The sequence below is a fragment of the Melanostigma gelatinosum genome (assembly GCF_949748355.1).
Source record: "Melanostigma gelatinosum genome assembly, chromosome: 4".
Lineage (NCBI taxonomy): Eukaryota > Metazoa > Chordata > Actinopteri > Perciformes > Zoarcidae > Melanostigma > Melanostigma gelatinosum.
Genome location: NC_136637.1, coordinates 14,756,189 through 14,777,008, shown reverse-complemented (window position 1 = coordinate 14,777,008; position 20,820 = coordinate 14,756,189). Strand labels below are relative to the sequence as shown.

The 20,820-nt window shown below is 40.3% G+C and overlaps 1 protein-coding gene across 1 annotated transcript in view; it reads left to right on the top strand.

Annotated features, from left to right (window-relative positions):
• The window catches only part of col24a1 (collagen type XXIV alpha 1 chain), a 76,025-nt gene that overhangs the window by 36,840 nt on the left and 18,365 nt on the right, over positions 1-20,820 (top strand). Inside the window, exons 20-38 of the mRNA XM_079267588.1 lie at positions 123-176; positions 267-320; positions 1,110-1,154; positions 1,420-1,473; positions 2,594-2,638; positions 5,569-5,622; positions 6,775-6,828; positions 8,675-8,728; positions 10,137-10,190; positions 12,063-12,116; positions 12,333-12,377; positions 15,165-15,209; positions 17,542-17,595; positions 18,287-18,340; positions 18,443-18,496; positions 18,784-18,837; positions 19,151-19,204; positions 19,583-19,690; positions 20,522-20,575. Of these exons, the coding sequence (XP_079123714.1) occupies positions 123-176; positions 267-320; positions 1,110-1,154; positions 1,420-1,473; positions 2,594-2,638; positions 5,569-5,622; positions 6,775-6,828; positions 8,675-8,728; positions 10,137-10,190; positions 12,063-12,116; positions 12,333-12,377; positions 15,165-15,209; positions 17,542-17,595; positions 18,287-18,340; positions 18,443-18,496; positions 18,784-18,837; positions 19,151-19,204; positions 19,583-19,690; positions 20,522-20,575 (1,044 nt within the window). The remainder of the gene's footprint in view (positions 1-122; positions 177-266; positions 321-1,109; positions 1,155-1,419; positions 1,474-2,593; positions 2,639-5,568; positions 5,623-6,774; positions 6,829-8,674; positions 8,729-10,136; positions 10,191-12,062; positions 12,117-12,332; positions 12,378-15,164; positions 15,210-17,541; positions 17,596-18,286; positions 18,341-18,442; positions 18,497-18,783; positions 18,838-19,150; positions 19,205-19,582; positions 19,691-20,521; positions 20,576-20,820) is intronic.

The window sequence follows — 20,820 nt, the reverse complement described above, 5'->3', positions numbered from 1 at the left end:
GATGTAATGAGTTAATTTACTGTATGGAATCAAACTCCACCAATAAGTCACGTCACTCATCATTGCAGGTGAATTAATAACATATAATGATAATAATTTCACTCTCCTCCTGTTTTTGAAAGGGATTTCCTGGGGACATTGGAGTACCAGGGCCCAACGGTCCACCTGGGCCAAAGGTAAGACAGCATCTCTCACTCTTTCTCTCTGTACATCCATCCATTCGTGAAAGTCGTCCAACTGAATTCATGCATTTGGCTGTGTTTCAGGGTTTGCAGGGTGCCAGAGGGCCCCAAGGCCCGCCAGGACCACAGGGAACACAGGTGAGACAATTCAACATCTTACTTAATCCCACACGTCTGCTCGGTTCTTGACTCGCTGACACAGAAAAGTGGGAAATGTGGCTCTTGAAGAGATTTCCATTGGATTATTAGTCAAGATTAACTTAAAGCCACGATTAACCAACACAATACTTCTCATTTGGTCACGGTCATATCTCAAACAGTTGAAGCTTGGATCCTAATGGGAGTTTTTTTTCAATACCATAACTCTCGGGGCATGTTCCACCGGGTGAAGTCATGATTCATCATTGGGTGCTTATAAAAACAAGACTCAAACATTTCCAGCTCTGGAAAAAAGGAACAGAAGCCGTTGTAAGGTGTACAACATATACACACACACACACACACACACACACACACACACACACACACACACACACACTTTCCTGGTATGGGTCACAGCACCTCAGTCAGATAGACTGCAGAGGCAAAGCTGTTTGACACCTGAAAGTATAAAAGTGGAATGTAAAAAGTACCTTCACTTAAGTGCTGTTCTTGAGTAGTACTGCAAAGTCGATTACATTTATCTAACTGTAGCTGGAAGCAGGTTTGGTTTCAGAAGCTGGCGGAGCACAGTGAAGGAGGGAGGCTGAGAGTTAGAAGTAATGCAAATGGAATGGTACCTTTACTGTGTGTGCATTTCTATGTGTGTTTTGGGGTGCCAGCTGTATTTACTTGTTTGTAATTGAGTCTGCCGTGTATATGTGAGCTTTTGTTTGTGTTTATGTTTGCAAATATTTGTGTATGATGAACTATACTATGCTTCCGCAGGGTGATGAAGGACCACTCGGCCCACCTGGCAGCGCTGGCCCTACCGTAAGAACTCCCAGATTCACATACGTCATATACACTGATACACAAAGAGAGACATGCACACAAAATGAGCCTTTTGCAGGTGATTTGAATGAAACAATTTGCTTTGATATTCTCTCAGGAAGCAGCTGGGATGAGATGTGATAAATACATTATAAGCTTTGCTGTATTTTGATCATTACGAGTATGTGTGCGTGTGCGTGTGTGTGTGTGTGTGTGGGTGTGTGTGTGTGTGTGTGTGTCTGTCTCTCTGCCTCTCTTTTTAAAGGGGAGACCTGGAAGGAAAGGCTACACAGGCGAACCTGGCCCGGATGGTTTAGAGGTGAGTCTCGTTCTGTAACAATGTATCATGCCACAACATTGGGGATAACAAAAATGAGTTAATATATGCATTGTGGACTTGAAAAATGGGTTGCAGGATGAACCTCTGATCAATTCAATGTTTAGTGTCTTAATTGTAATGATATCATTTTTATTTGTATATTTATTTTGCTTGAGAATGAACAAGTAAGGTATTTTCCACTGTAAACCCCTTATCATCCAAAACTGAGACTAAAGAAGACTTTGATTCAGAAATAATCTTCAATGTCGGTTTTTGGTACAGACCAGAGTTGGTTCAGGGTTCATTTCCAATGTGTGTTCTAAAAGAAGTAGGTAGGTTTGTACTTAGATTGGCCTTCTTTGTTAATTAACACATTGCAGTTGAACTATTTAGACAAACACTCTTCTACCGAGTTACTTTTGCCTCCATTGCTTGCCAGGACAAATTATTAGACATTAAGAAAAATGAAAAGAATGCCTCTGTATGTGTCGTAATAGATTGCCTCATTGTTCTTCTTGTTAGCTTCCTGCCATTCACATTGTTGTAGACCTATGATTCGAAAAACAAATGAAAAGCATCTACTCTAGCTACTTTACCAGAACAGCCTCCATCTTAATGAACACCAACGCTCAGTCTTATGTTTTATTTAACTGTCAGTTTGTTGTGCAGTTTTTTACTTCAGCATACCACAGCATTCCCGACTTCATCCTCACCCTTTTTTATTGGCTGAAATTGGCTTTTGTGCAAACCACAAATGCAGTGTCATCATCACTGTGTCATGTGTTTCAAAATGTTCTTACTTTGTCTCCTGCTTGCCTCTCAGTGCCAGTTTCACCATGTTTGTGAGCCATTTATTCTAAGCCGAGACTTACTGTGTCGTAAACATGCTTTTGATCAGGAGAGAAATGTATTTCTTCCAGGGATATCATAATACACATTGGCAAACCACAAAGAGAAGCAGCACAAAATGAATTTACAGTCACATGCAATCTCTGAGTGTCCTCCTTTTAACTCTTGTGATATGCTGAGTCCTGTGCCAGTAGCAGGGCAGGATGGTGACAGAGATCTCTTTAATTACAGGAAGCTAACCAGCACACTGTTTGATGTTTTCTGCTTTCAGGGAGAGAAAGGGGATTTGGGAAATGTTGGAAAAATCGGACCACAAGTAAGTTGCTTTCGCAGTTGAGATGTACTGACATTAATTAACAGCCCTCCTGCTGTCGATTAGTAGCTTCTCATTAAACCCCTTTTTAAGAGTGTCATTGTGGAGTCTGTGCAGTAGCTTTTATTAGCTTGAGTTCCTGTCCTTGAATGTTTTAATAGTTTGCTTAAAGATGAATGTACTACATGTTACATTGAGATAATGATGTAGTGCTTCCACAAGTGAATTAAACCTCCCAGTGTGGCAACTGTGGAGGAAGTAACAGGAGCATTTTCTGATGTCTTGCTGTTTTCCTGATCCACTTTAAACATTTAGAGACATTTGGAGCCTCTCCCACCACAAAATAGTGTTCTCATCATGAAATCGGCCCCCGGAGTAGAACAAAGGGAACACCAATCAGAGATCCTCTGTGGAAGTCGCCTTATTTGGGTTACACACTTGTTTATGGCTCAGACCCTGCCAAAGTGTGTTTGCCATCTGGTCTCGCCAAAGAATCAAACTTATGGTGCATGTTTTAATATACTGTATTTAACTTAAGTTGAAAACGTACCAAAAAGATGTTGGTCTTTGTCCATCAAGTGGCTTTGCCAGTGTCCCAAAACATCTGTGTTAGGATTGTTTTATCAATTAACTGTAAAATCCCAGTTCCATGTGTATTTCCTTCTGCTTCAGTTAATGTTTTATACCCAGCACAACTACTGGAGAGAATTGTTGGGGCATGTATCCCCTTTCTTAAAGTACACAACTGCGCTGAACATCCAAAGTATGTCCGTCCTTCCCGGAGGCCCCTTAATGTTAATATTTTCATTCTGTTCATAGTGGAAGCAACCAAGTGGGCCATGTTGGACTGTGTTGCTGCAGTGCACATATGAGAGGGATTAAGCACTTACTGCGTAGAGGGGCCTTTGAAGCCAAGGAGGAGACATGGGGCTATGCAGAGAAAATCCAGTCCATGGCTCATAAAACATGTATCAGTCCTCAATTACCGAAGGCAACCAAAGGTGTGCTTAGAAATACAGTTGGCATGTCAACCTCTGTGTTTTGATTTTAACGTCAGTGACCCAGTGTGTACTTGCATGTGTGCACAGGAAAGAGGCACGTATGAGGGAGAACCTTAATACTCTATAAGTGACTTGGGCTGTCTTTCTTCGCCAACTGTAGGGATTAATGGTCATACCAGTACTTTTGTAATCCAAGCTGTGTCTGAGAAACCCGATCGCCTTCAAACAGTGTCATGGAAACCCCTTTCAAACAATGTCCTTCTTAAATAATACGGTGTACCACATTGTACCACATTCATCTCCCATTTAAGGGATTTGAGGTCCATTTAGAGCTCCTGTTCCCATGCCTGCAGGCTGCATCCCTTCACAGACACTCTGCTACTAATCCGTCGCTCAACTGTTTACTTGCATCCAACAGGATAATACTGTTTGGGAGATGATACATGAGTAACACTTGTGAGGCTGTCAGCCTTTCTAGCTGAGTTATGGAAACGCAAATGGAACAAATTCTCACTGTGTTGATCTTACTGGCCTGTTTCTTTTCTTTCACTTTGTTGCACTCACTTTATGCAACTGTTAAGTTACTCTCAAGTTTCTTTTTGTCCTTCTTTCCCTCTCATCCTCTAAACACATAGAGGGACACAAAAAAAGAAAAGAATAAAAGTAAATAACAATAACATACACTGTATTATCATGTGACAAGTAAGATTAGCGGTCATGTAGAATTGTGTAACCTTTAAATTATGGGAATAAATCATTTTGCAAGGAAGAAGCGCAGCAATGGAATATAAGCAGAGGGAGCCGCAGTCTGACCATGCTGGCTTTTGTGGTTGGCCAGAAGTGAGACAGTGGTCTGTAATTGGGCTGTCATAGGAATTATTACAGGAACACAGTTGGGTTCAGATGTTGTGGGAGCTTGCAGTGTCCCGGTGGCTTTAGTGCACATGCTGCGGTGCTGTGCATTATTGTGGCTTGGTCTGACATGTTACTCCGTTTATTGGCCACTCTTCATACTTTTACTATTGTCACACAAAGTTACGCTACGTTTTGTTTTGCTTTCGTAGAAAATTAAAACACGATGACAGGATTTCAAAAAGTACCGTACAGCTGCCTTTTCTGGCTGAATGTCGACCCAGCCGAAACCAAGTCTTACATTTGGTCTGAAGCTCCAGATTGTCCAGTGGAGAGGCTGGCACTGGTCCAGACCACAGACCCTGTCCCAGACGACTGATCTGGAAGTGGTTAAGATCCTCCAATAACCCTCATATTTACATTAGCTGTTCTTTTCCCCATGAGGGGAAGTAGTTTGTGACTTTTGGGGGCCATCTGCATTGATTTACTTTATGCTGCGATGCTACCATGCCCCTAGTAAATTCCCAATTGTTGATATTGTGGACAAGAAAAAGCGAGTATAATAGTTAAGTTCCACGATTCACAAAAGCTTCAGAAAAGATCAAGGTTGTAATCTTTTGTACAGCTATCTTTGTTGAAAAATCCTATATTTTTACGTCAACATGGACTGTAAAACAGTTTTTGAATCACTAATAGTATTCCATGGTCACTGGCAAATATTGATGTGTCATCTGCTTTTGCTTTGTTTTTCTGTCTTACTTTAAACTGAAGCAGGAAGTGTCTTGTTTACACTGTGCAAGACCCCTAAATATGAAAAACATTCCTTTACAAAATGATTTATTTCAAGATGTAAAGCTTTTTTTGTAGCATCTGTAAAGTTCTATTGTGAATAAATTGAAATTTCAAATGAAATTAAGCCTGCAGGTTTGTTGCAAAATCACCATTTAATGGATGAACCAGGCCCTCACACTAACATACTTTCTCCTCGTGTTATCTCCTCTCCTCTCCTCTCCTCTCCTCTCCTCTCCTCTCCTCTCCTCTCCTCTCCTCTCCTCTCCTCTCCTCTCCTCTCCTCTCCAGGGTCCACTCGGCCTCATTGGGATAGCTGGTGTGACGGGAGTTCCTGGTGAAAAGGTAAGCTCGGGTTGTCTGTGATTACGCTGTCAGTCAGCATCACCTAGTTGCCTGTCAGTGGCAGACCCCTGTAATTTGGGCTGTGTTCAGCAGCCATGGCGTTAGGCCCCAGAGGGCCCAGAACACATGCTTTGATAAATACTCAACACTCTCACATCCACATCAATAACAATAAAGTCAAAGCCATGTCACCATTACTGCCCCTCATCCATCCTCCCCCCTGCCCGAAGCAAGTAATTATAAGGTTGATTCAGGAGATACCGGTCTATGTCAGAAAAGTGTATTTCTTCCTAAATGGTGACATATATACATTATATATACTACTGCATATGCAGTCATAAAACATATGAAAAAGGATAGCACCACACAGCCAAGTCTTAGATAATACTCGTGATGTAATCTGGAGAGGCCCTGAGGCTTTATCCATGTTTGGCTCCCATTGCCTCGCTCTCAGCTTAAAATCATATATTTGAATTGGCTCTGCTCAAGTGAAATTATTTAGAAAGAAGTCTGGATGTTGATTATTGACTTTCCAAAACAAACCTCAACCTGTTCCCCTTCCCTTCCTATCTAGAAGCTGTGTGCCAGAACATGTTCTGGAGATGGGAGGCCGTCTGCTTGTCATAGTCTTACTTGCCCTCAGCCCCCTCTTACACGAAATCCTTCTCCTGGTTCAATCTGTCAGCACCAGCCATACCTTGACAGCCCCCAAATTCCTTTCACATTATATATTGTACAATAGCAATCCCTGGATTAGACTTTTCTTTCCACTATAGAGCCTTAAAACTACTTTTCTCACGGTTTGATTGAAGTGAAAGAACTAGACGTATACTTGTACGGTCATGAATGTAACGGACCGTTCAAGAAGGATTGAAGCATGACTGACACAAGTGTTGTTAGAGTGGAGACCTAGGCAGCTGTACTGCTCACCTGGGGTTACCTTTGCTTCACGCAATATGCCACCAACTGGGTTTCAAAGTACCTGCTCAACCAGGTGTCAATCTAACCTTCTGCATTTGAGAAGCTGCTCTCGAGTTTCATGGGTTTTTATTAGGAAACGGGTTTGTGAGGCTGTGTTGGTTTTTTTGTGTGTTTAGTTTACAGGTCAAAGTTTAATAATCGGCTCTCTTTCTGTATTTCTTTTCCCCCTAGGGCGACCGAGGACCAGCGGGTCCAACAGGTCCAGCCGGGGAGAAGGGGCCGATGGTAAGTGCAGTCACACAGGATGTACTGCAGAGCTCTGCTTCCTGTCTGAGAGGTGGTAAACCCCAGAGCCATAGTGTACAAACGGAAAAAAGGATTTCCCCAGAAATGAGCAAATCCTACCCAAGCTTGAATATATTGTTCAGTTAACTAATGTCAAAGGATGATGAGTATAAAGCTGAACCACTGAACAATTTGGGCTGTAATCTTTGGCAGATGTTTTTTAGCTGCAATGTTTATTTCATGGAAATGAACGCAGACTCACACGGTCTTAAAGGTTTCAGACGACTCAATGTTGCAACTTTTGTCGATATAAATCTTCATAATTCAGCTGTGTTTAATTGTTTTTTCCACAGTCATGTAATGCTGAAAATAAAAATAAAAACAGCTTTTATTTGAGTGACTCTTTTGGATCACTCAATCTGGTATGTGTATATATATATTTTATAAATACTGGATTTGGATCTGATGCAAGACCTTTTGGTGTTCTGTCTGTGATGTCTCTTTGCCGCCCTAAAATTCTTTGTCAATCCTCTGTTGCTGAGACCTGTGATAAATCCAACTAACTGAAACAATGACGTTTGGTTTATCAGTCTGAACAAGAGGCGGGTCAGTATCACTCACTCCCAGTTTGTACCTTATCGTGACAGTAAAAGGCCCCAGCAGCATTCAGGTTTGTGTTGTATTGTTGTTGTAATTTGAAGTTGGAGATTTGTGGAACAGGAAAAGCACATTTGTCCAATCTTAAAGCGGTTTCAAATGCCAGAGTGGGTAACCTTGTGTCTTATTGACGGTGTTAACATTTTTAGGGACTACACCAACTCTTCAATACTGAAAAAGAACAAAACAAACTGATCCCTGCACACACCTATGTGAAGTCCAGTAAAGACTGAAATAATATCTTGCTGAACGAGAGTATTCCTCATTAACATTTTTAATGACTTTTGCACAAAAATAGTAACTCATTGTGAATTGTTTCTGTTGTTTTGCCCTAAATCCATACTTTATGTTCATGTTGGGTTTGATAAATGTTTGTATATTTGCAGGGTAATAGCGAGTAAATGTTACAACAGTAACCCACACACTACTGTGGAAAATGTGTTTTCATGGAAATTATTTTGACAGTATTGATTCTCTGGAGGAAAAAATAAATGCTGCTGTCCAGTGCAGCAGTGTCTCCGCTGTCTCCCGTACTGCTGCATGAGAGAGGTTGTCCTGCACCCCTCACTGTCCTGGGGCCTTGGATTATTAGCTCAATGTCTGTGGCTTTGGGCCCCAGTCCTGACCCAGCTGGCTAGCAGCCTGGCTGGAAGAGAGGGTGACTAATTTGGCGGCTGCCTGGCTGAATAGTTAGATGATTGAATCACTGCTAGTGTGTGTGTGTGTGTGTGTGTGTGCATGTTTGACTGAGAGAGCAAAAAGAGAGCTTTGCGACATATTCAAGGAGTTATGGGGATTTGTGTGAACCAGTTTGTGCTAAAACTAAGCCACTTTAGTGAGGAGTGGCAGTTTGAGCTGTACTACCACAGATGACAATGATAATTTCATGAAGTTCTGTTTCTGTTCAAAGGCATTATAATTTGCAGGGATTGTAGCATTTCTAAGAAAACGTAATATGAAATGCAGTTCTGCAGAACAGTCCCTATCCACAGATGTTACAGATGTATTAACATTTTACTGCACAGTCTTGCCCTGCTGTTGGGCTTTTCCTGCACACCAACAAGTCATTGTTGAAGCACTATTGCAGCATCATTTGAATGTGTATAACGGTAACTACTATGCCATTAAACAGTCACATGGTTTCTTGTCTACCTTTCTATAATATCTGTCATTTCTGTTTTGGTGTAAGGGGTATCCAGGGTTGCCAGGAAGTCCAGGGGACTTCGGCCTGCAAGGTGCAACAGTAAGTGTCATACCTTCCTCAACACTGTAATACCATGTAGTGATCGTTTGCATTGGGATGAGCGGTAAATCCAATATATTATAATACATTATGTATTGTATTACTCCTTGCACTCGGGCTGCAGCTTTGAATTGTTTTAGTAATCAAGTATTTGACAGGTTATTTCATCAATAATCGAATAATTGGATATAAATTACTTTTGCTTTATTGAGGAGCAATATACAAAAGAGAATATAAGACTGAACAATGAATTGGTTTCCTTTTTAGAAAAATCTAAATTTGTATTGCTTAAATTGCGTACAATGATATTATCTGTCAAAACTAAACCATAATATCGTTGTACATTCTGGGTTTTAAGGCTCCAGACCAACTTTTTTCTCAACTGTCCTGGAACCGTCTTGAAAAAAGAATTTCAACCGTTCCGAAGTCAGAGTAAACTGTAAAAAATTAGAAATGTTAAATTTTGACCTTGTTATTGCCATCTACACAATTTTATTCAGATGAGAAATGAATGATTTTATTTCTTGGCATTAGTAGTTTTATTTATGTATTGCTTGTGTAAACTGCTTAGAGCTAGTGTTCGGAGGTTCATAATCCCGTCTGTAATATCTATTTTATATTGATGTGAAAATATCTACTTCAAACAACTGGATTTATTTCAGTTTCCTGCCAAAAAACAAATTTGACAAGATTACATTTGAATACATCATGATGACGTTATCACTTATCTTCGCTCGATACAGATTTTAAGCTTGAATGCATCATAATGTAACTCAATGCTAGCCATTAGCATTGTTATTTAGCCATGCACACTGTTGATAAGCGACATTGCAAACCTGCAGGGGGAGTTAAGGGAAGGGATGATTTTTTTGAAATTCAGTTACTTGCCAAGCTTTATGTTTTCTCTTCTTTTGCTCACTCTGACTTTAGATTGAGTCATAACTAAATATACTTAATGGACTGCGAAGTTTGGATGCATTTACTCATCTTCTCTACTCACTTTTCTTTGGCTTGATATTATAAACACTTTAACACAAGACCAACTTGGACCCTTAAACTGAGTTGGAGGAAAGTACTCTTGGCTTTTGTAATAAATACATAACATTTAAGGGGGCGATTTGATATATCAGTTTCCCTGTTTCCCACAATTTAGTTTAGACCCTTCTAAACAGTATGTCTTAGCTGGCAGATTGTTCAGTAGTTCTGCTGACGCCTTCGTAATGCATCCAGTGGGACTAATGTTGGTGTGGACTAAAAGTTTGTGTAAATATTCACACTGTATTTTACGGTTTGTCTAACTGCACTATGCCAAAGGAACACGATGAAAACCTTCCGAAATGACTACGATTTCCCAATCTTTATTCTCTCTCTCCGATCCAACTTGTGTCCGTCTTGTTTTTTCTCACAGGGTCTACAGGGGCAGAGGGGTACTGCAGGCATTGCTGGGCCAAAGGGCAGGAGGGTAAGAGCAACCTTTATCTTTGGGGCATTAGTTGTACTCGTCCTTTGTGTGATATGTATGTGAGCCCACCTTAACTCAACAACTCATGGAAACTTCACTTATCAGACCCTTGGCGGTCTGTTTTAGTTTAAAGCAATTTAGGACGTGTGTTTGTCCCTCTACTTGGCCCGAGCTTCTTTATAGGTGAATTAAAACTGTTTCATAAGCCCCATCAATCTCACGTTGGCAGACATGGTAATACTGGTGAGACATCGTGTGGCTGAGAGGTGAATGACACCTTCAGATAAGGCGGTAAAGATCATCTTAAATTAGACACAACTCATAGAGACTAGATCACGGTTTGTGTGAGTTGCCTTCGGAAGCAAAATGAAATCGTTTTTATTCAAGAGCAGCTTAAATGATGGGATTTAAGGTGTCTTGGGCCAAATTGCTGGGTCTTCAGATCACAATAATATTTGTTGGTGCTTGTGCACATGCACATGAACAGTTTGGACCTCCATGGTATGTTAAAATGTAAAAACAAAAACAAAAGAAAAAACAACAGCAGCACAAACAATATAGAGTTTGCTTTACTTTCTGGGATGCAAATGCTCAATCCAAGTTTTGTTATTGACAAATATAATATAACATTAATCTCTGTAACAGCATATACTATAGAAATATACTGTAGTTTCTAAACAGTGGCCAAAGCACATGACTAGGAAGCAGTGTACATACAGCTATGAATATCTATTTTCACTGCATTAATATGAGATGAACTGTTATCTTCTCACTAAACTGATGGTTTGCATGCACTTTACCTGAGCAACAGACTGCCTAACAATGCTACATGACTAAAGCTAATGCAAGAAAATGGATGAGGAACACTAACAAGCCAATGTAGTTCTACCTGATACCACACTACTTCCCTCACACTTCATCACTTATCCATTATTCACTTCCATTTAGGCCGAGCATGTGGCAGTACTTAACATGCCATGGCTTGTGCTGTTTACTGTAATCCAATCACGTGTCAGTCTGTGGTTGCATTTCCTGTCTGGCTGAGGTAGGATATAGTTACCCTCATCCCCCCCCCCCTCTTCTAGGGTTTATCTCCATTGTCAAAGCATTATGATCGATCATGGACCAGTGAAAAGGTTAATCATTTGAACCAAAGTCACAATATTCCCCTGCTCGCTTTTGCTTTAGGAAAACTTTTCAGAAGCAAACACCATTTCTTTCTCAACACATTAGAGATTGACCTCAGAATGCAAGATAAAGGAAGCGAAATGAAACTGCTGCACAGCTTATCACTCGTTCTTATCAGTTCCGCCTCTAAGCTCTAAAAAAACAAGTCATACCCTGGAGCTGAATTATTGGTGAGCACCTGTCCTATTTGCCACACATCTGCAATGGTTCTAAAGTTTCAGGTCGCTGTGGGAAAACAGTTCCTGCCTCCTCTGAATTATGAGTTGCTACCGTTTCATCGAATCTATCTGTCTCCGATTCCCCTTCCCCATTTTAATGATCACTCACAGTGAAACACACCTTACCTGCTCCAGTAATGTTGCCGTAGATAAACTGTTGTGTCATAATTTGTGTCATAACTTGTGAATAAGCAGTTGTTGAATTGGCTTGAGAGAAACGGTATTGGGTTGTATTTCAAGATTCTTATCTGTCACCCTGCCTGTGTGGTGGTGCTACATTGCTGGGAAACCTCTGGAATGTTTGTGGGAGTGGTGACGATACAGAATACAGACTAATGACTGTTGTTGGTGCTATTTCAGAGCTGTCTGTATACGTATCTATTAATGTATGATGCTTTGATGTATGCCTGTACTGCTCATTCTTCTTTGAGTGATGAACGGTGTGTCTCATGTTGCTTTCGCATAGGGGCCCCAGGGTCCAGATGGCCCACTGGGAGAACCAGGCCCTGAGGGCACCAAGGTAAACATGCACACCACCCTGTGTGAAACATCACCGTGCACATGTAAAGATGGGATGAATGTAGTACTTTTGCAACAAATATGTCCATCCCCCTGTATATCAGCCACAGTATTATATTATAGTTGAAGTTATTTGCTCAACTTGGGAACGTATGGATGATTTATTTCTTTAGTCCATCCTAATTTTTCCAAAATGTATCATACCTTGTCTTTGCAGGGTGAAAGGGGTGACATCGGACAAAAAGGAGAGCAGGGATTCATCGTAAGTAGTCTTTAAATGAATATGCAGACTTTATTTTTGTCTTTCGTCTTTTACTAGCTTACGTTGGAGAAAGACAGGAAAAGAGCAAAGTACCTTAAATAACATGCTACAAAGTTTATACTATGAAGTATTAAAACACTTGTAATGTACCTGCTGAATAGTTATGATGCTGTAAATTTTATGCGTATCACATTTCCAGATGAAGGCTTCAGGCTCTTAAGAAATGAGAAGACATGTTTATTCAGTCACATTCATCTAAAGCCAAGAATGATCATTGTCATAAAAAGGCTTACTTTAGGTTAACATGCACATCACTTTTGAAGATGCACACTGACCTCATGGAAAAGACATTACCACATCTAGTACAACCCTCGGGCCTCTGTAAAAAGCTTGGTTAGCCTTTAATCTGATTTTATGTGCAGAGTTTATCTTTTCACCTCTGTCTCAGGTTATTCCCAAATGCAGTTATTATGTACTGATGCCATTCTTTATAGAAGAACCCTGAGCTATATATCGGCTTAGGAGTAGCAGGATGGACATACACTTTGAAGTTAACGGATGTAGTTGAGAGAAACGCAATCCAGCTTCAAATGACCTGTTATGCCTAGTTTCAATAAAAAGATTTTAAGTGCAATGTCTTTTCCCAAAATTGTACATCACAGCCGCTCTAGCTGTGGGCATGTCATGTTCATGCATGGTATACTTATGTGTTTGTATGTGATGCCTCCTTAGGTGCTGGTCATTTAAGTTGAGTGTAGTTGATGGAACAAGATATTTGTAATTGACTACCATTAAAAGTGATACTAATACTATGTGTCACAGATAGTTGCCACGTTAATATTTCACAGTGGATGATCAAAGGATTGATTCAGCCATCTTTTTTGCCCACTGTCTGGCCGTCGCAGACAATGTTGCTCAATTATCCTAATAAAACCAACGAAAACCTTAAACTTTAAAGGGCTTCATAACATTGTACTTTAAACAAAACATTATGTCGAATGGTTTATTGTGGGGCAAATTTATGAGCTGATGACAGTAGGTTTAACTGACATCAAAATCTGTAAAACTGTTATGGATCCTCACTTAGCAAAGCAATTAACTGCAAATGTGTTTCCACCAAACACGTCAATGTCAGAGCCATAACATTTATAACTAGAAAATGCATTTCCTGCTGAAAATGCGTTGGAATGCTGAAAGCTGAAATTAATGTCAAAAACATTGCTGAAAATAGATATCCAATTAAAAAAAATTTGCAAAAAGCTTAATAATTCAAAAAGTTGAAAGATTACAAATATGAAGTCATATCACCCCTCTCCTGAAAGAGCTGAACATTTTGATATTCGAACGGTTTCTGTAGCTTAAAAGAATTCCAGCGGTAGTGATATTTGTTGTAGTAGTAGTAGTAGAAGTTGTAGTTGTAGTAGAAGTATTATTAGCAGTATAATTATTAGTAGCATTTGAATAAGTACTAGTTGTAGCAGTAGTGATATTTGTAGTAGCAGTAGTAGTAGAAGTTGTCGTCGAAGTATTAGTAATTAGAAGAAGTAGTAGAAGTAGTAGTATCAGTAGTCGTAGTAATAGCTGTAGTAGTGGTCGTAGTATTTTATATAACAGTAGCAGTAGTAGTATAATAAGTAGTAGTAGTAATAGTAAAGTCAGTTTTTGAAGTAGCAGTAGTAGTAGTACTAGTAGCAGTTGTACTAATAGCTGTAGTAGTATTAGTACTGGTAGTAGCAGGAATAGCAGTTGTGGTAGTGGTAGTAATAGCAGTAGTGGTAGTAATCATATTTTTGGTAGCAGCAGTAGCAGTAGTAGTAATAGTAGCAACAGCAAAAGTTGAATAGTAGTAGTAGTAGTCGTAATACTAGATATATTAGCAGTAGTAGTAGTTGTCGCAGTATTAGTAAGAGCATTCATTATTTCAACAAAAAAGCCTAATTTTGAGCGAAACGTTTCAATACAGTTAATCCATGAGGCTTTTATTTTGAAAGGGTGGGACTGGGTGGGGGAGGGAGGGGGAGAGGAGACATAATCATGTTTGACACATAAACAGAGGTTATTATATGACAGGCTTCATCACAAGCAGTTCAGTTAGAATTCACTCTCTGTGGCTTTTATTTTGAAGTTTATTTTTGACCTATAAAGATCCCTAAGACTAAGATTGTGGACATAGTGGCAAAACACAAATGTTTTTTTCACAAGAATCTCAAGCTGCTCTTCACTCTAGCGGTGACATCACACACTCTAAGCTGTGCAATACACCCATTATAAAGTCAGAAAAGGGCTGAAAAATCATAAAAGTTAAATTGCTGCAGTTCAAAAAGTTTAAAAGATATCGGAAAGCTGAATTATGCGGCAATAGTTCAGGGTTTTCTCAACATTTGAAAGTTGAAATGGTGTCTTTATTGGTGTCTTTATTGTTGGAATGCTTAACAGCATTCCAACAATAAAGAAACAGGATAACAATAGTTGGAATGCTTAACAGCATTCCAACAAATATTCCAAGTGTTCTTGTTGCGCTGAATCATTCAAATGCTTTTGGCCAGATTAACTACACACACTTGGTCGACTAGTCCACTAATTGATCTTTGTCATTTTCTATGCTTTTGTCAGTCTGAATGACTTATTCCCAAGGAACTAATGAGCACATATCTGGTAAACACATGATTTAAAGTGGTGCTTGTGCAGATATGGAAGATTAGTATGTTGCCAATATTTTTCTCAAAATAGATTGAAATCAGTTGGGTTGATTTAAACTGCTTGTTAATAATGATTTCTCCTCTGAAGGGCAAGGCTGGCACTCCAGGAGCGAGAGGCCCTCCAGGGAAGAATGTAAGTCATGTTTAACTAAATGCTGACTGTCAAATGTCTCTTTCAGAGCTTTAATTATCCTCTTCACTTTAGGAAGAAGCATCACTATGACTACAGCAGACACCACACACTTGTAAAACATTTGCACATCCTCTTTGACCCGTAATGTATGTAATTATAACTTTAAGAGTGTGGACCCATAAAGTCACTGAGTTGACATAGTTAAAAGAAGGTACTGTGCATTTTTTTTCAAAGCACAATCAAAACCAATGTGTGTATTGCCCCTTCTTCAACAGGTGTGTGTTGGTGTGAGGTTATTGTTGAACACATCGTTCAAACATAACTGACACCTTCCTGCCTCTGAATTGAAGAAATAATGATTCATTCTTCATATACTTTGTGTGGGATTTTAACACTGTTCACATAGAGTTTAGACAAGCCATTCATATGGAAACATTGATTTACGGTTTTTATTGTAAATTATTTTGACCAAGATATGTACAGTATGGAGCAGAGGACATTGTACAGTTAAAAAAATAAACTTTTCAGTGCTCTCTGGTGGACAAATGATGTAATGGCGAAACTCTTTCTAAATGCCCACAAACATATCTATGGCATTTCTACACTGCAATTTCTGCAATCCACTGACATGTGTGACAACACCAATATATCCAGCTAATAGTGGTCCATGACATCAGCCAGCTGATTCATTGGTCAGGCTCCACTTTGGATGGGACTTTAACTACCCCAGAGGACACACATTGACTTTAGTGTCTTTTGACTTTTATGATACCACACAATAGACATACTTTTAGCAGCTTTGAAGCACCATTTTGCAGACTCTTCTATTTTTACCATCAAAAAAACGATGGCGGGTAGTTTTTATATGCTTTTGAACTGCGACAGGATGAAATAACTCATGTTCCACAGATGGTAGAAACATGTAAACAAAACAAAAAACTGATTCAAAAGCTGATTCAAGTGGGCTGTCTAACAGTCAAATGGTGATCATCATATCCACAGTGTGTTTCTGTTTGTGTCATCCATTTATGGAAGGACTCACAAAGAGTGAGAGAAAAGCCCCTTTACCTGCATGCCTGTTTGGCCTTTCCACTAACAAATGAGCTGCTCCCCACTCTCTCTATTCATCTGTTGGCTTAACATTTGACATTTCAAATACACACATGCAGGCCTGTTCTCTCTCTCTCTCTCTCTCTCTCTCTCTCTCTCTCTCTCTCTCTCTCTCTCTCTCTCTCTCTCTCTCTCTCTCTCTCTCTCTCTCTCTCTCTCTCTCTCTCTCTGATTAGCCATCTGGACATCCACACATAGTTGTGACCTGTCCTTCTGAGCACATGCTGCTCGATGCTAAATGGAGATCTCTTCAGAACTTGCCCACTACATACTGTATCTATAGAGGGGGTCAGCGTTTACATTCTCCATCTCTGGACACATAGCGCCATCTGGTGTTTGATAAAAACAAATCATCAAAATCTGTTATCTATCCATTCCTCACAATTTCTGTGCTCTATGGTTAAAAATGATTGTATCCCAAAATGATTGAGTCATCTGTGATGTCAAAGCCTGTTAAGTTCAGTGATTGTGAATGTGGTTGTTGTCCCATTGCACTGTATTCTACTGCAGTTTCCATACATCTTTTTGTCTCCCTAACATCTTGGAAATCAACACAATGACAATTCCTCTCGCTGAATCAATGTTTTTCCTGCTCTTTCATTTTGCCTTGTTTTCAGATTCACTCTTGAAACACACCTCATTCACACAGCTTGAGACATTTAAGATATATATATTTTTATATTTTGAGTAACATCTACTCAGTGAATAGAAGCAAAAGTTATCTGAGTGTTAATTGTCATGAGTTAGGATGTAATGTTTCACGATAGAGTTTGTAAACCAATTCATTCCAATGATTGATGCTACTGATTTCATTGTTATCTCATCAAATTCTGGAACGTATATTTCAGCGCTTGAAACAGCCAGCTACCACTCACACGCAAAGGTCTTGGCGTCCTCTTTCGATGTTGGACTAAACGCTGTTTCAAATTAGCGTGTCTTGTCTAAACTCGGTAACACAATGTTTGGAATACAAAAAGAATCTGACATTGCAAGACAGCCAATCCTTTTTGTCTTGCATCAAAGAGTTTCTGCGTCATGCCTCGAGGCGTTAGGCAGCACTGAAATATTAGACTCTGTTGTCATGTTTGCGGTTACGTTGCTGATGATGATTATGATCACGATGAGAAGAGGATCGTGGCCAACGCCAAGCTTTCCTCTTGCTTCTTTTCTGTGATCACACAAATGAATGAATGAAGCTATACTTGACTGTGTGTGTTTCCAGGGTAAAGGAGGTATTCCAGGCAGCACCGGGGAGAGGGGACCCCACGGTGAACCAGTAAGTATGCCGTCTTCTAACTGTTGAATGTGGTTGTTTCAGGAAACTACAGACAAACGTTGCATTTTGAAAAACGAAATGTCTGGAGTTTATAATTAATCTTCATTCTCGCAAAAGTTTCAGGAGAAAGAGTCGATCAGGGTCGAAATTCTTTCATAAACACCTCTCTGGTGTTGCTGATTAAGAGACATTGAACTGTTTGAGAGGGAAACGAAGGAGTTATTTCGATTTGACTTTGGTTATTGCTTTCTCTCGCTACGTTCCGCATACCTTTAAGCACTACACCTTCTGCTTCCCTTCTTGGATTAGTATTCAAGTTCTTGATTTTCCTGCAAATCAGCCAACCCCTCAGGAACATAGAGAATGTCAAACAATCTGATAGAAATATTTATTCGGGTGGGACGCTCCAATAACACTCGAGGCACGGTTTATGTTATGGGTCTCATCTTGCCTTTGGCTGGTCTCCAATTTTACTACAGGCACTCTCAGCTCTCAGCTTTCCCTTCTCTACACACTTAAACATTCAAGTGTATGTTTGTGTCTCGTCATTATATGCTAGACTTGTATATTATGTTGTACTGGTGTTTTATTACCCGATTGTCTGTATCTAGCAAGTCCAATAATGTTATTGTTGTATAATTGAACTGCGCAAGCTGCTTTAGGCATCTTATGATGGTTCATTTTCTTGCAGGGACCCAAAGGACCTTCTGGAGAAGCTGGACCTGATGGAGAGCAAGGACCCGAAGTACTTTTCATTTATTTATTTTTTTGCTTTTTTATTTTTATAGTTGACATTCGTATGTATACAGTACAAATTAAACATTCCCTTTGTTTCTCATCTTTTTAGGGTGGGCCTGGTGCTGAGGGGGAACTGGGTGCCAGCGGAGAGCCGGGGTCAAATGTCAGTACGACCCCTGTCATGTTTTTTGCAACCACTCCTCTCACCCCTGCATCTTAGGAAACATTTGTCATGTGGCGCTTCACTCCCTACCACCCTCCAGCAATGTGAAAATATGTGACCCTGCTCACCCATTTTGACATAATTGGGTGAAACAGCAGCTCATCGTCAACTCTAACGTTGCCCCAGCTTCAAGTGTCAGTGGTTGGTTGAAGTCTGGGTGTGTGCATGCGCATATGAGTGTGTCTTGACCTCCAGACAGCCCCTTTGTTTATTTTGTGTCCCTGCAGGGTGAGATTGGGCCTCCAGGAGCTGAAGGGGAGCAGGGACAGGAGGGAACGAGTGTGAGTAACTGCAAACATCCCACTAATCCCTTCCTTCCTTGTGTTTGGGTAAATTAAACCCAGTCGTATATTTACTCCAGCTCCTTTTTGACGACGATGTCTAATCCCCCAGCAGAACAATGGACGATATAAATAGCACCGCCTGAGTCTCATCTTACTGTTATGTCCACAGAATCAACATTCTTTAACAATGTTACATAACCCACTGTCATCAACATTGCATTTTTACTCAAAATGTCACAGTTCTCACAGTTGATATGTCACTTTTTACAGTCGTGAAGAGGCTTTGTTGTGAATGTTGGTGTGTTTGTAGGGTCGTCCTGGTCCCCCTGGGGAAGATGGCCCTCAAGGAAAAGATGGAGCCAAGGTAAACACAACAAGACAGTCTTCACTTATTTCTTACAAAATCAAGCCTGTAGCTAAAATGAGTTATGGATTAGTTTCGAGCTGGGTTCTCGATATGATGACAATAATGGGTGGTTTCAGTACACTCTGCTTGCTTTAGGTCAACAAAGAGATTAGTTGAGGATTCAAGTCATACTGAATATCAGCACGATACACTAAGAACACCAATCCGACCAATTTCACACGACCGTAGATTTGAATGGGTAATACAGTTTAATAAAATAAGCCTTTTTTCAGCTTCTGAACACCACAGGTTGTCTGACTGACCTGTCTCTGTATGTAATATGTAATATGAAACTTACAAAATTTTACTTTTACTCTGTTTTCGCTGGTTGGTCAGGGTGAGCCTGGTGAGCGTGGGCCAATCGGAGAGCCCGGGGACAAAGGAATAGAAGGAGACCCTGGGCCCCTAGGCCTAGCTGGAGGGCCTGGGAAACAGGGCTTTCGTGTAAGTTTATTTTATGTTTTCAAACTGCCAGATACAACAGTTTCAATGAAACAACCTTTTGACGGAAAATGACTGAAACAGAATTTGCTGCCTGTATTGACTTTTTACTCAGAAAAGGCACACTTGCGTGCAGCGAAAGTAAAAACTACCGGTAGATCTGAATAGAAGCTGCTGGATGCTGCTGGTTTCAGAACTGTTCCCTTTGTTTTTTTTTGTTAGTATGGTTATTTATGTGAGAGCCAACAAGAGATTGATGGATCATAAGCATACAGCTGATGAGACATGGCAATATATATCACACCCAGAGCTTTTTAAATACCTGCCACTGACTCAGCAGATTACAAAAGTGCTCTGAACCAAACAATGCTCTTGTGTCCCAGTAGGGGTCAGCCTTCTCTTCAACAAAGCCTCTTGCTACTGGCAGAGTAAAAGTTACAATGTCATAGATTGTGGATTTTTAGCACTGCATGATAGATGTCAATAAAAGTCTCCTCAGTCTAAGTTAGCTGTGAGATCCGGATCTAGATTTATCTGTCGGTGTTTGGGGGCAGGAAGGTCACGGGTATCAGGATGGAAGATTCAGGGCACACATACAAAGCTCTGTGAGGAAACTGTGAAAACAAATAAGCTGATAAAGCTGCTCAACGTTTTCAATGGTATTGTGGACTACAAGCAATTAGCTTCTGCACAGAAACCTGCCTACTCATAATGTCTGACATAAATGCTGTCGTCAGTTTGGTGTTTACAAGTCATCAGGCGCAGTTATCAATGCCTCTGATTATAGAATACATTTTTGATGTCTGTGGTAACCTTTTCATGTGTCTCCCACAGGGTCCAGAAGGAAAACTAGGGCCACCAGGGAACAGAGGGCGGAACGGAAAGAAGGTAAGGACCTTGTTTCCCACCACATTTGCTTAACATGATGTTTCTCAGTGAAACAGCAGGAACTAAGAGGACCTAGTCCATGGTCCTTTGGCATTAAGGTGGTTGCAGAGAACTAGTGGGTCATCTCTTTCAGCTGCCTGAGCTATCGTTTGGTTCAAATGTAAAGCTTTTGACCGAAGTTCTGAGAACTAACCGCAACCAGCATTAAAGACAAATATCCTAAGGACTAGTGTGGATTTATTTTC